This window comes from Crocuta crocuta, unplaced genomic scaffold, assembly GCF_008692635.1.
Source record: "Crocuta crocuta isolate KB4526 unplaced genomic scaffold, BGI_CrCroc_1.0 scaffold312, whole genome shotgun sequence".
NCBI lineage: Eukaryota > Metazoa > Chordata > Mammalia > Carnivora > Hyaenidae > Crocuta > Crocuta crocuta.
The window spans coordinates 4,061-17,544 of record NW_027527378.1 but is presented as its reverse complement, the minus strand read 5'-3'; the positions used below and the strand labels follow the sequence as shown (position 1 = coordinate 17,544).

Below are 13,484 nucleotides of genomic sequence, written 5' to 3'. Positions count from 1 at the left end.
AGGTTTATATTTGTGAGAGCATTTTATATTTTTTATGACAACATTGGAATTGTAGAACATTTAGAAAACAAAGTGATAGGGTAAAATCTAAAAATTGCTTGTATTCTTGCCAGTATTATTGCCATCCTCTAATATTTTGGTATATAAACCTTGGGATATTTTAGTTAAAAAATCAGAAATGTTAATTAATTGCCAATAGTCATTGAGACCAGCTGAGGTTGTCCTCAGAAGCATATGTTGTATTCTGTTCCGTGTGTACAGAACTGTATTGTTGTGGTCCCATCCTCTTAAGTATTCTTATTCTTACTCTGATAATTAGTAGACATAAAATGTGTTTGGATTATAAATGTTTGATTTTGAGAAAATACATAAGAAGATTTAGAGTAAAGAAGGTTCTCCTCTAATATTTGATGCATTTTTTTCTTAAGGGTTAATTTAGCCAAGAGAATTAAAAAAAAGGAAAGCCCCTAAATACTGGATTATTAACGGCATGTTGATAATTTGTTTTTACTACTACTTTAGATATTTTTATCCGTGGTTTATACAGAAGCTCCCTCAAATTTGAACCTCAAGAAATGTTTAACCCAACTGTGTAGTTCTGCTTTGGGGTTTGTTAAGATTATAGAAGAAAATGTTTTAATTGTCTTTTCATTGCTTACCTCACTAATTAAAAATAGTACCCAGTTTAAACAAGGAGCATGGGCTTTTGGGTGAGACAGGCCTGAATTTGAATCCCATTTCTGCTACTTTGAGACTAGATGTATGATATTGGATTAGATGTTACTTACTGCACTGAGCCTCTATTTCTTTTTCTTTCATTCTTTCTTTCTTTTTTTTTTTGAGAGAGCGCGCGCACGTGCATGCATGCACATGAGTCGGGGAGGGGCAGAGAGGGAGACAGAATCCAAAGCAGGCTTCAGGCTTTCAGCTGTCAGCACGGAGCCCTATGCAGGACTCAAACTCACTTTCCTCGAGATTGTGACCTGAGCCAAAGTCAGACACTTAACCGACTGAGCTACCCAGTTGCCCAAGCCTCTATTTCTTTATATGTAAAATGGAGATAATAATATTTGCTTTACAAGGTTATAAAAACAAATTTTAATAATATATGTGAAGTATCTGACCCATTCAAAGTATGCAAATTTATTTTCCCCCCAGTGTTGTTTTTTTTAAATGAGGTGCAATTCATGTAATATAAAATTAACTATTTTAAAATGCACAATTTAGAGTCACTTAGTACATTCATAATGTTGTGCAACTATCACCTTTTTCTAGTTTGAGAATATTTTCATCATGTTAAAAGAAAACCCTGTACCCACTAAGCAGTTGCTTCTCATTCTCTCCTCCCTCTTGCCCCTGTAACCACTAGTCTGTTTCTTTTCTGTTTCTATAGATTTACTTATTCTAGATATTTCATGTATATTGAATCATATAGTATGTGACTTTGTGTCTGGCTTCTTTCACTTAGTATAATGTTTTCAAGGTTCGTTCATGCCATTTCTGGTATCAATATTTTATTCCCTTTTATGGATGAATAATACTCCATTGTATGCATGTGTAACACGTGGGATATCTATTTCTCCATTGATGTACATTTGAGCTGTTTCTGCCTTTTGGCTACTGTGAATAGTGCTGCTTTGACTACCCCTGTACATGTACTTGTTAGAGTCCCTGTTTTCATTTATTTTGGGTATATGCATAGGAATGGAATTGTTGGTTCATATGTTAATTCTATGTTTAACTTTATCTGGTACTGCCAAAGTATATCCCACAGCAGCTGCACCACTTTACATTTCCACCAGCAATGTATGGGGGTTACAATTTCTCTATATCCTTGCCAGCACTTCACTATTTTTCTTCTTAATAGCCATCTTATTGAGTGTAAAGTGGTACCAAATTGTGATTTTGATTTGCAGTCCTTCCTTCATTTTTGAATGGAGTGTATTCTACAAGTTGATTTTTAAGTTGTTGATTAGTATTTGAAGGTTTTTTCATACAATGTTATATTAGTTTCAAATGTAGAAAATAGTGATTCAGCTATTCTATGCATTACTCAGTCCTCACCATGATAAGTGAACTCTTAATTCCCTTCACATATTTCACCCATCCACCCACCCATCTCCCCTCTGGTAACCACCAGTTTATTCTCTATAGTTGAGTCTGTTTTTTGGTTTGTCTCTATTTTTTTCTTTTTTTTTTTTTTAATGATTTTTTAAAGTTTATTTATTTATTTTGAGAGAGAGAGAGATGTGGGAGGGGCAGAGAGAAAGATGGAGATAGAGTCCCAAGCAGGCTCTGCACCCTCAGTTCAGAGACCTGTGTGGAGCTCAGACTCACTTCCTGTGAGATCATGACCTGAACTGAAACCTGGAGTCAGATGCTTTTAACTGACTGAGCCTCCTAGGCGCCCCTCTCTCTCTTTTTTCTTTGTTCATTTGTTTTGTTTCTTAAATTCCACATGATTGAAATCCTATGGTATTTGTCTTTCTCTGACTCATTTCCCTTAGCATTATACTTTCTAGATGCATCCATGTTGTTGCAGATGGCAAGCTTTCTTTCTTTTTTTATGACTTAGTAACATTCTGTTATGTGTGTGTGTCTGTGTCACACACATGTATATGTATGTATACACACGCAGACACACATACCGCATCATTATCCATTCATCTATCAGTGGACACTTGAGTTGCTTCCATAATTAGGCTATTATAAATAATGCTGTAGTAAACATAGGGGCACATATGTCTTTCTGAATTAGTGTTTTTGTATTTTTTGGGTACACACCCAGTAGTGGAATTACTGGATCCTATCGTAATTGTCTTTTTAATTGTTTGAGGAACCTTCATATTTTCTTCCACAGTGGCTACACCAGTTTGTATTTCCCAGTTACAGTGCAAAAATGGTTCCTTTTCCTTCATATCCTCGCCAACACTTGTTGTCTCTTGTGCTTTTGATTTTAGTCATTCTGACAGGTGTGAGGTGATATCTCATTGTAGTTTTGATTTGTGTTTTTCTGATATATGAGTGATGTTGAGCATCTTTTTATGTGTTTGTTGGCCATCTGTATGTCTTCATTAGAAAAATGCCTGTTCAGGGGCGCCTGGGTGGCTTAGTCGGTTAAGCGTCCGACTTTCGCTTAGGTCATGATCTCGCGGTTCGTGGGTTCGGGCCCCGCGTCGGGCTCTGTGCTGACTGCCAGCTCAGAGCCTGGAGCCTGTTTCAGTCTGTGACTCCCTCTCTCTCTGACCCTCCCCTGCTCACGCTGTCTCTCTCTCCCTCTCCTAGAAATAAATAAAAATATTTTAAAAAAAAAAAAAAGAAAAATGCCTGTTCATATCTTCTGCCCATTTTAAATTATATTATTTGCTTTTTTTGGATGTTGAGTTGTGTAAGTTCTTTATATATTTTGGATACTAAACCCTTAACACATATGTCATTTACATATATCTTCCCCCATTCAGTAGGTCTCCTTTTTGTTTTGTTGGTGGTTTCTTTTGCTGTGTAGAAGCTTTTTATTTTGGTGTAGTTGCAATAGTTTATTTTTGCTTTTGTTTCCCTTGCCTCAGGAGACAAATGTAGAAAAGTGTTGCTATGGCCAATGTTGGACAAATTACTGCCTGTTCTCCTCTAGGATTTTTATGGTTTCAGATCTCACATTTAAATCTTTAATCCATTTTGAGTTTATTTTTGTGTGTGGTCTAATTTCATTCTTTTACATGTAGCTGTCCAGTCTTCCCAGTGCCATTTGTGGAAGAGATCATCTTTTTCCCATTGCATATTGCCTCCTTTGTTGAAGATTAATTGACCACATAATTGTGGATTTATTTCTGGGCTCTCTCTTTTGTCCCATTGATGTATGTGTTTTTTTGTGCCAGTACCATACTATTTTGATTGCTACAGCTTCATAGCATATCTTGAAATCTGGGATTGTGATACCTTAAATTCTGTTCTTTTTCAAAATTATTTGGCTATTTGGGGTCTTTTGGGGTACCATACAAATTTTAGGGTTCTTCACTTTTGTGAAAAATGCTGTTGGTATTTTGATAGGGATTGCTTTGAATCTTTGGATTGTTTTGGGTAGTATGGACATTTTAACAATATTGGTTCTCCCAGTCCATGAGCATGGAATATCTTTCCATTTGTGACATCTTCCATTTCTTTCATCAGTATTGTATAGCTTCCAGAGTACAGGTCTCTCACCTCCTTGGCTAACTTTATTCCTAAGTATTTTATTAGTTTTGGTGCAATTGTAAATGGGATTGTTTTCTTAATTTCTCTTTTTGCTACTTCATTATTAGTGTATAGAAATGCAGTGGAGGGGCACCTGGGTGGCTCATTTGGTTAAATGCCTGTCTTCGGCTCAGGTCATGATCTCATGGTTTGTGGGTTCAAGCCCCGCATCAGATTCTGTGCAGGCAGCTCAGAGCCTGGCGCCTTTTTCAGTTTCTGTGTCTCCCTCTCTCTCTGCTCCTCCCCCACTCATGCTCTGTCTCTTTCTGTTTCGAAAATAAATAAAAACTATAAAAAAATTTATAGAAATGCAGTGGATTTCTATTGGTTTTGTATCCTGTGACTTTACTAAATTCGTTTATCAGTTCTTGGAGATTTTAGGGTTTCTATATATAGTATCTTGTCATCTGGAGATAGTGAAAGTTTTACTTCTTCCTTACCAATTTGGATGCCTTTTATTTCTTTTTGTTGTCTGGCTGCTATGGCTAGGACTTCCAGTACTATGTTGAATAAAAGTGGTGAGAGTGGATGTCCTTGTCTCACCCCTGACCTTAAAAAAACTGAGAGTTTTTCCCCATTGCATATAATGTTAGTGATGGGTTTTTCATTTGAGTTGGGTGGGTTTATTGAATTGAGGTATGTACCCTCTATAACCTTCTTTGTTGAGGTGAAGCATGTTTTTTCCTAAGAAAACTGTAAAATGTTGTTATCAAGCCATGGTGACCTATTTGATGCATAAGCTGCCCAACTTGTTTCTATGGGACTATAGGACCAGAGACAAAATTTGGATGTTAAACATTTATTCATTTAACAAACATTTCTTGGATACCTGTTATGTGACAGGCCCTCAACCACACATTGGAGGTATAATAATGGTTTGAACTTACATAGTTCCTTCTTCTAAAGGAATTCACAGTGTGGTGGGACAGATAGATATCTAGGAAAAGATAAGATGCTGTAATATCTGTGCTGCTAGAGATAAATGCAGTCTGTGCAGTTTATTAGCATGAAGTCTTATGGTTTGCCTGGGACCCTTAGGCTAGAATTTTGCAGCACTCATCATTGAGCAGAGTTTGAAATGTTTAGTAGGTTAGCCATTGACAAGAGAGGGAAGGCCTTTCTTGGATCAACTTCTGCAAAGGCAGTAAGGGTCAGAATATTTGGGGACCTGAAACAGATGGTTATGACTGAGTCTGTAATAATAGTTGGAGAATAGAGGAGATGAGGCTGTGAAGATATGTAAAGGGCCTTGGACACCAGGCCAAGGACTTAAGATTTTAGCATATGGGTAATGTGGAATCACTGAAGATTTTCTTTTTAATGTTTATTTGTTTTTGAGAGTGAGAGAGAGTGCAAGCATGAGATGGGGAGGGTCAGGGAGACACAATTTGAAGCAGGCTCCAGGCTCTGAGCTGTCGCCCAGAGCCCTATGCAGGGCTCGAACCCATGGAACTGTGAGATCATGACCAGAGCTGAAGTCTGAGGCTTAACTGACTGAGCCACACAGGTGCCCCAGCATCACTGAAGATTTTTAAGAGGAAAGGTGACTTAGAGTCTGTATTTTAGAAAGATCATGATTATGTGCTATTTTGTATGAATTGTAAAAGTTAGCCAGGAATGCCAGTTAAGAGGCTAGTGGCTTATGTGTATATGTATAGCTTATGTGAGAAGTCATGAGATCCTGAACCAAGTCATTTCATGGGCATAAAGAAGAACACAACTAGGAGGTACTTTAGGTAGGCTTGGTTTCACATGTGGACAGTGGAAGAGTACAAAGATGTCTTCAAGATTTCTGATTTCTGATAAAATTGAGTGTAAAAGGTAATGTTATTCAAGATAAGCATGATGACTTCTGGTTTGGGACATGTTGAGTGAGAGATGCCTATTTATAAGATTATTGAGTTGGCTATTGAAAACATAGCTCTGGAACTTGAGAGAGGTCTATGATGGATAGGGGGTGGCTTACAAATGCTTAAGTGGGGAGGAGAACATGAAAGCAAGCAATTTGGCAATCATTATATGTAGGCGGTAGCTGAAATCAAGGGAGTGAACTAAAAGCACTCAAAACTGAGGTAGGGAAAGGGAGAAGGTGACTAATCCTGGGGAACACCACAGGAAATGTGACAGAGGTAGGAGAAGGACCAGGAGGGAGTGGCTAGGAGATCCAGTAAAGAATTTAAAAAAGAAGACATCATCGAAAGTGTTTAGTGCTATTAGGAGGTTGTGGGTGACCTTAGCACACAGGGGTTCACTAAAAAGAGGTGTCTAGAAGTGTAATTGCAGAGGGTTGAAAAATAAGAAAATGGCAGTAGTAGTGAACATGGGCCAGTCTTTCAAGAAGTTTGGTAATGAAAGGAAGGAGGGAAGGTATCAGAATGTCGGTAAATAGGAGATCCTTATAATAGATGAAACTTTTTTTCTTGCATTTGTAAGGCATTGTCAACAAGGTTTCCTTGATATCCCATCCACTGATAGAAGAGGGCCAGGAGCATCCTCAGGGCCTGGGGAGAGAAGGTGAGACTCGAGGCAGGGCTGGTGATGATGGTAATGCTGCTGCTGCTCAACATTTATTGAATGTATGTACCATGTGCCACATGAATTTAAATAATTGGCCCAAGACCTCATAGTTATTATGTGGTAAATCTGGATTTGAACCTAATTAATCTAGAACCAGTGTCTCTGCTTAGATAATGAGAAGCAGGGAAGGGAATAGGTTATTATGACCAGTTGGTACCAGAGTCCCATGCCTAGCTGTTCTCTACTCTGCTTCTTCTGAGAAAATTAATAGTCCTCAGCTGGCTTCTGGCATCCAAATGCCTTCTGTGGTGTCAGGAACATGCTTCCCTGTTTTCCTCTCCACTAGTAACTACCCCCTGTGGTTTTCTTTAAGAGTTTTTCTTAGCTTGAGATGATTGTATGGTTCATTTGGTTAAGCTTCTGACTCTTGATTTCAGCTCAGGTCATGATCTCACGGTTCATGAGTTCCAGCCCTGGATCAGGCTCCACGATGGCAGTGCATAACCTAGTTTGGATTCTCTCTCTCTCTCTGTCTCTGTCTCTGTCTCTGTCACTATTTCTCAGCCCTTCCCCACTTGTGCTCTCTATCACAAATTATAAATAAATTTAATATTTTTAAAGTTTATTTTTGAGAGAGAGTGAGCAAGCACACAGGTGCAAGCAGGGGAGAGGGAGAGAGAATCCCAAGCAGGCTCTGTGCTGACAGAGGGGAGCTCGATCCCACAGACCATGAGATCATGACCTGAACCAAAGCCAAGAGTCAGAGGCCCAACCCACTGAGCCACCCAGGTGCCCCTAAATAAATACATTTTAAAGAAATTTAAAAAAATAGTTTTTCTTAGCTTATTTGAAGATTTCTTCTTTTTTAAGTTTATTTATTTATTTTGAGAGAGAGAGAGTGCACACAGAAGGGGCAGAGAGAGAGTGAGAGAGAATCCCAAGCAGGCTGTGTGCTATCAGTGCAGAGCCTGATGTGGGGCTCTAGCTCACGAACTGCAAGATCATAACCTGAGCCGAAATTGGGAGTTGGTCACTTAACTGACTGAGCCACCCAAGCGCCCTTTATTTGAGGTTTTCTAAAATGATTTTTTACTGCTGAAAATAAGGAAATATGCATTTAAAAGACTCTTGGAGTGCCTGGGTAGTTCAGTCTGTTAAGCATCCAACTTCAGCTCAGGTCATGATCTCAGTTTGTGGGTTCAAGAACTGCATTGGGCTCTCTGCTGTCATCACAGAGCCCACTTCAGATCCTCTGTCCCCCCTCTCTCTTTGCCCCAGCATGCTTATGGAAAGGGAAAGTTACTCTTATGTGACAAGAACAGTCTTTGGGTATTCAAAAGACTAATTTCAGACTAAAATCAGACTCTGGCTGTTATCAAATGTTAAGTTTCTCAAGCAGAGTTTTGCTTCTGTAATGGCATGGGTGGCTTTCTCTGGTACAGGTTGGGAGAAGAGAGAAGAAATGCCGAGTCTGAAACACCAGTCAAGGGAGCCAGTGCTATGGAGTGGGATGGCAGCAGGAGTGAATGAAGGAAGATCAGGGGGGTTACACTCAACTCTCCTTCCCCTTTGTTCTTATTGCCACTCGTGACCAGTCAGTTTGTGGCAATGTGAGCTCTGAGTCAGGGAGCAAAATTCCAGATAGAGGCATTGGGTGCCTCAAGTGAGCTTTTTGTGACTATCAGGCCTCAAGGTTGGATATTGATAGTGTAAGTGTAGCTATCTCTATTGCTGTGTCCATGTTTTTCAAAGTTGAGGTTTATATTGTTTCTTTGGGTTTATAGTTAGCAGTATGAAAGATTTTTTTTTTTAAATGTTTGTTTATTTGAGAGAGAGAGAGAGACAGCATCACCAGGGGAGGGGCAGAGAGAGAGGGAGATACAGAATCCAAAGCAGGCTCCAGGCTCTGAGCTGTCAGTTCAGATGTGGGGCTTGAACTCATGAACTGTGAGATCATGACCTGAGTCAAAGTCAGACACTTAACTGACCAAGATACCCAGGCATCCCATAGATCTTTTTTTAAATGTTTTATTTATTTTTGAGAGAGAGAGAGTGTGAGTGGAGGAGGGACAGAAGATCCAAAGCAGGCTGTGTGCTGACAGCAGCAAGCCCGATGAGGAGCTCAAACTCAAAAACTGCTAGATCATGACCTGAGTCGAAGTTGGATGCTCCACTAACTGAGCCACCTACCCAGGTGCCCCTTGAAAGATTTTAGTATACATGATAGTTTAGTTGTACATGTAGTTTTAAGAATAAGGAAGATGACTTGCAAAGAATTTCTAAATCTGAAAAAGGTCTCAAAGTCAAATGTTTACAATGGCATATTTTTCTTTTTTACTTACTTTTTTACCTTACTTACTTTACTTCACTTTACTATGATCTGATTTCTCTAGACTGTAGCTTGCTTTTCTGTTTTTGGCTGCTCAGAATTTGACTTTGTTTATTATTTGCCTCAAATTCCAGGAATCTCTTTTTATACTAATTTCTGTTCTTCTTGTCATATGGCTATGTATTTATCATTCAGTTTATTTGAGGAGAAGGAAATCATATATCATCTATCTACTTAAGGAAATAGGAATTTTATGGATATACAAATACACTCATAGGAAACATGAACTATATGACTGGTACCATATTTATTTCTTCTGGATCTCCTAAATTGCCTAGACTGGCGAAAAGTACACACTAAGTATTGAGTAAATAAATGGTGGATGGTAAATCTAGAGGACACTAAACAACATACCTTTTAAATCTTTTTAGATCAAAAGCAAGATACATATTAATTTATATCTCTAATCCATTTCAGTTTCTGTTCAGGTCAGCCAAGTGTAAGCTAAACTAGCACATGTGGAACAGTTGCTGGAAATAGGGGGTTGCTGTTCATTTCTAAGCGTATTTCTTTTTCTATGGTAATTATGTGTGCAACTGTTTTTTCACAATTCAGAGAAGGCAAGCACTATCTTTCAATACTAAAGTGTATTCATGTGACAGCAGAAATGTATATTTAATGAGTACTTTTGGGAAATAAATATTAAATAAGGTTAAATCCCCAGGCATGAAAAGTTTTACCATTGTGTTTTTGTCTGTACTTACTGGTTACTATTTTCTCCCTTTTTAAAAAAAAAATTTATTTAACATGTATTTATTTTTGAGAGACAGAGACAGGGGAGGAGCAGAGAGAGAGGGAAACACAGAATCAGAAGCAGGCTCCAGGCTCTGAGCTGTCAGCACAGAGCCCAACGTGTGGCTGGAACCCAAAAACTGTGAGATCATGACCTTAGCCGAAGTCTGACACGGGCTTGAACTCCCGAACCACGAANTTACGTCTGAGGGGAGTCCTCTGAGCTTCTTGTATTTCAACGTTTACTTCTTTCCCCAGGTTGGGGAAGTTCTTTGCTGTAATTTGTTCCATGACTCCTTCAGCACCTTTTNGAAAGAGATGAAAAGGTCGGTAGGTGTAGAATTAACATCTACAGCATGGACTAGATGTGACTGTTTAAGCAAGCTGGTGACCAGAGTTAATCAGGTCAGTGTTCTGGGGAAAAGAAAAAAAAAAAAAGCGGGGTGGAGGGCAGCTCTCAAGCAGGGATGGGCGTGGTGTGATCCAGTGCATCAGGTGGGAGTTCTGCCTTGGTGGTTGTAGGGAGGATAGTGGTGGTGCTCCAGTTCCTTCTTGAACCAAGCGCTGCACGTCACTTTTTTGGGCGTGTAAACTCCCCGGGCCGGGGGCGCAGCCAAAGTGGGTTGTGCTCTTTAACCCAGGCCAGGCCTAGTTTCCAAATCCCAGTCCTTGTGCCCCACTGAAATTGCCCTAGACACAACCTTGCAGGCGATCCCCTCAGGGCAGTTCCAAGCCTCTTGCCTATCCCTGGGGGTGGAGCCAGAATCGCTGCTCCCTTCTCCTCCTGCTTGGGTTGGCAAGCATGGACGGGGGTCTGCGTGCGGGTCGCACCGGACCCGCTGGAGAGGGAGAAAAACCAGGTCCCTCTGTGTCTCGTCACCCGATACACGAACTCGCGGGCAAATCTCCCAGTTTTTAAGCTCTTCACCTTCCCTCTAGAGTTCCAGCCAGCCAGGAGCGGGGACGCCCAGTACGCATCGTGCGGCTCCTCCAGGAGTCCGGCCAGCCAGGAGCACAATGGCGCGGAGGCGCGCAGCTCCTCTAAGGGTCTAGCCACCCAGGAGCAAGAAGTGGTCAGTGCGCAGCCCCTCCGGGTCGAGTCGGCACGCAGGGATTTGGCGCGCACGGACCTTCTGTGCCCTGAGCGGAGGTTTTTCTGTTTCCCAACGACAGGGACCGTGTCTTGAGCGGTTTCAGACTCTCTCTTTTTCCCCTCTCACTCCCCGCAGAGGGGGATCGCCCCCATCCCTGGAGTCTCCGATCCCGGCCCGATTTTATCTTCCCCAGTTCGCACTCACGTTAGAAGGCTTTCTTAGTGGATTCTGCGTTCTTTTTCTCCCAATCTCTTGGGTTCTGTAAAGTTTCCTATGGCTTCAGATCTTTTCCGTGCGAGATATGGGGGCGAGTGCAATGTACGGAGCTCCCTACTTCTCCGCCATCTTGACCCCTCCCTACCTCTTAGGTTCTGTCTTAAACCAACCTGGCACAAGAATTTAAATTTAGGTCCAAAACCCAATCTGTTTCCTTTTCTTCATGCCATGTATTTGAAGGTAGAGACCAGAACTGTGGAGATGAATAGATTGGTCAAAACAGTGAGGATTTATTTGGATATAGTAGCTAGGAGAGTGTCATTACTAACCTTGGAAAGAATTTTTGGAGAAGAAAAAGCTTATCACAGGGGGCTGAGGAAACAATAGAATAGGAAATTGAAGTATCAAGTATAGGTGATTCTTCTTGGTGTTTTGATAGTGAAATAGGAGGAGATTCATGGAAGGGCTTGAAAATATACCAGAAACTAGGAGTGCTATCTTCAAAGTAAGGAGGGATTCTTGAGGGTTCTAAGAGAGAGAAAGGAGTTGGGGAACAGGGATTAAATTCTGTGAAGAGGAAGGAGATCATTGAAACCATAATGTCCCAGAGGAACCAAAGAAGATAGTTATTATTAGGACATAGGTAAAAGGGATTGATTGGACTTAGAAGAGTAGAGAGAAAACTTTTCATGTGATGCAAGAGGAAGAGATGAGAATGAATGAAAATAAAAGCGTTTTAAAATGGAGAAATGGGATGGTTATGGTCATTCCCAAAAAATACCCTTCATTCTTCCCATCAAGTATAAGGTAGGGTCATTTGCTGAATGGAATAGGGTGAGAGGGAGATGGGACGCTTTAACAGGGGAAAACATTCTGCTGTGGAAACATACTTGCAAATTAGTGAGTCACAGCAGTGACACCACAATTGAGGCTAGTGTGGATTTTCTAGCAATCAATAACATTTTAATGTTGTAAAGCAAGAGTTGGCAAACTACAACCCGAGGGCCAGGCACATCCAACCCATGTAGCTTGAGAGTTAAGAATGGCTTTTGTATTCATAAAACATTTAAGAAAACCAAGCAAACAAATAAAGAAACAAAGAAGAATGTGTGACAGAATCTGTTTGTGACCTTCAGAGCCTAAAATATTCACTGGCTGTATACGGAAAAAGATTGCTCACCCTTGTTCTGTAGCTCAAGACCAGAGAAAGCAAATGATAGTGTGACTCAGAGGTGGGAGCCAACATGCTGGATGTGATCAAGGGGTGATAAAGTAAGGGATACTAGTCAGAGGGGTATTGTTGGAGGTGGACAGGAGGTTGATAGGGAGAAAAGCCAGAAGAAAGCTAACGGATTGGATGAAAATGGAGAGGGCTTATGGCTACATCTCCCATGAGAATGAAGCAGGACCAGTTGGTATGAAGCAAAGGTGACAGGTGAGAAAGGCGGAGGTAAAGAAAGGAGCACAGTGGTTATCTTGGAGATAAAAGAGTTCCAAAAATAATGAAGTATAACCATTTTTTAGGAAGGAGCTGAACTCTCCAGTGATGAGGTCACAACGATGAAGCATCAAAATTATGATTTTTTTAAATGTTTATTTCTTTTGAGAGAGAGCATATGTACACATGTGTGTGCACGTGAATGGGGGAGCAGGGAGAGTGGGGGGACAGAAGATCTGAAATAGGCTCCACAGCGGGCTCTGCACTGACAGCAGAGAGCCTGGTGCGAGGCTCAAACTCATGAACCACAAGATCATGGGTCTCAGTCTCATAAACCGGGAGGTCATGACCTGAACTGAAGTTGGATGCTCAACAGACTGAGCCATCCAGGTGCCCTAGAATTATGTTTAAATTCCTGAAGCTGATGACAGGGAGAGTGTGTAAGAAGAAATAATGTGAATTAGGTCACTGGAGTTGCCGAAGAAAGTGAAAGTGAGCATGGAGAATGAGCTAGAGATGGTAAAGAGGTAAGAAGACGAGTGTAAGCCGGTGAATTACTGTAGATAAGGGGAGAAAGTGATGGAGGCAGTTAGATGGTCTTCATTTAGCTTTGGCAGCTAGAGAAGGCCGTTCCCTCCTCTTGGCTTGGCAAGTGATAGAAGATAGATAAAAAGGCTGCAGGGAAGATACATTCTCTGTAGAAGGTCAGATTTGTACATGGTCTTGGAGTATGGGAGGAGCAAAGGAGTAGATTCGTTTCAAGTTGTAAAATGAAGCCCTCAGAATAAAAGTAGAGTTTTGCACACATGTATAATTGTTTTTCTTACAAAGCTTTTCCTCTAAAGGTTTTTTTGACATTTGTACCTCT

General features: G+C 40.7%; 1 protein-coding gene across 1 annotated transcript in view; it reads left to right on the top strand.

Moving 5' to 3' along the window:
- The window catches only part of SCML2 (Scm polycomb group protein like 2), a gene marked incomplete at its 3' end in the record, with an annotated part of 56,103 nt that overhangs the window by 41,627 nt on the left and 992 nt on the right, over positions 1–13,484 (top strand). Inside the window, exon 6 of the mRNA XM_077770708.1 lies at positions 6,664–6,744. Within this exon, the coding sequence (XP_077626834.1) occupies positions 6,664–6,744 (81 nt within the window). The remainder of the gene's footprint in view (positions 1–6,663; positions 6,745–13,484) is intronic.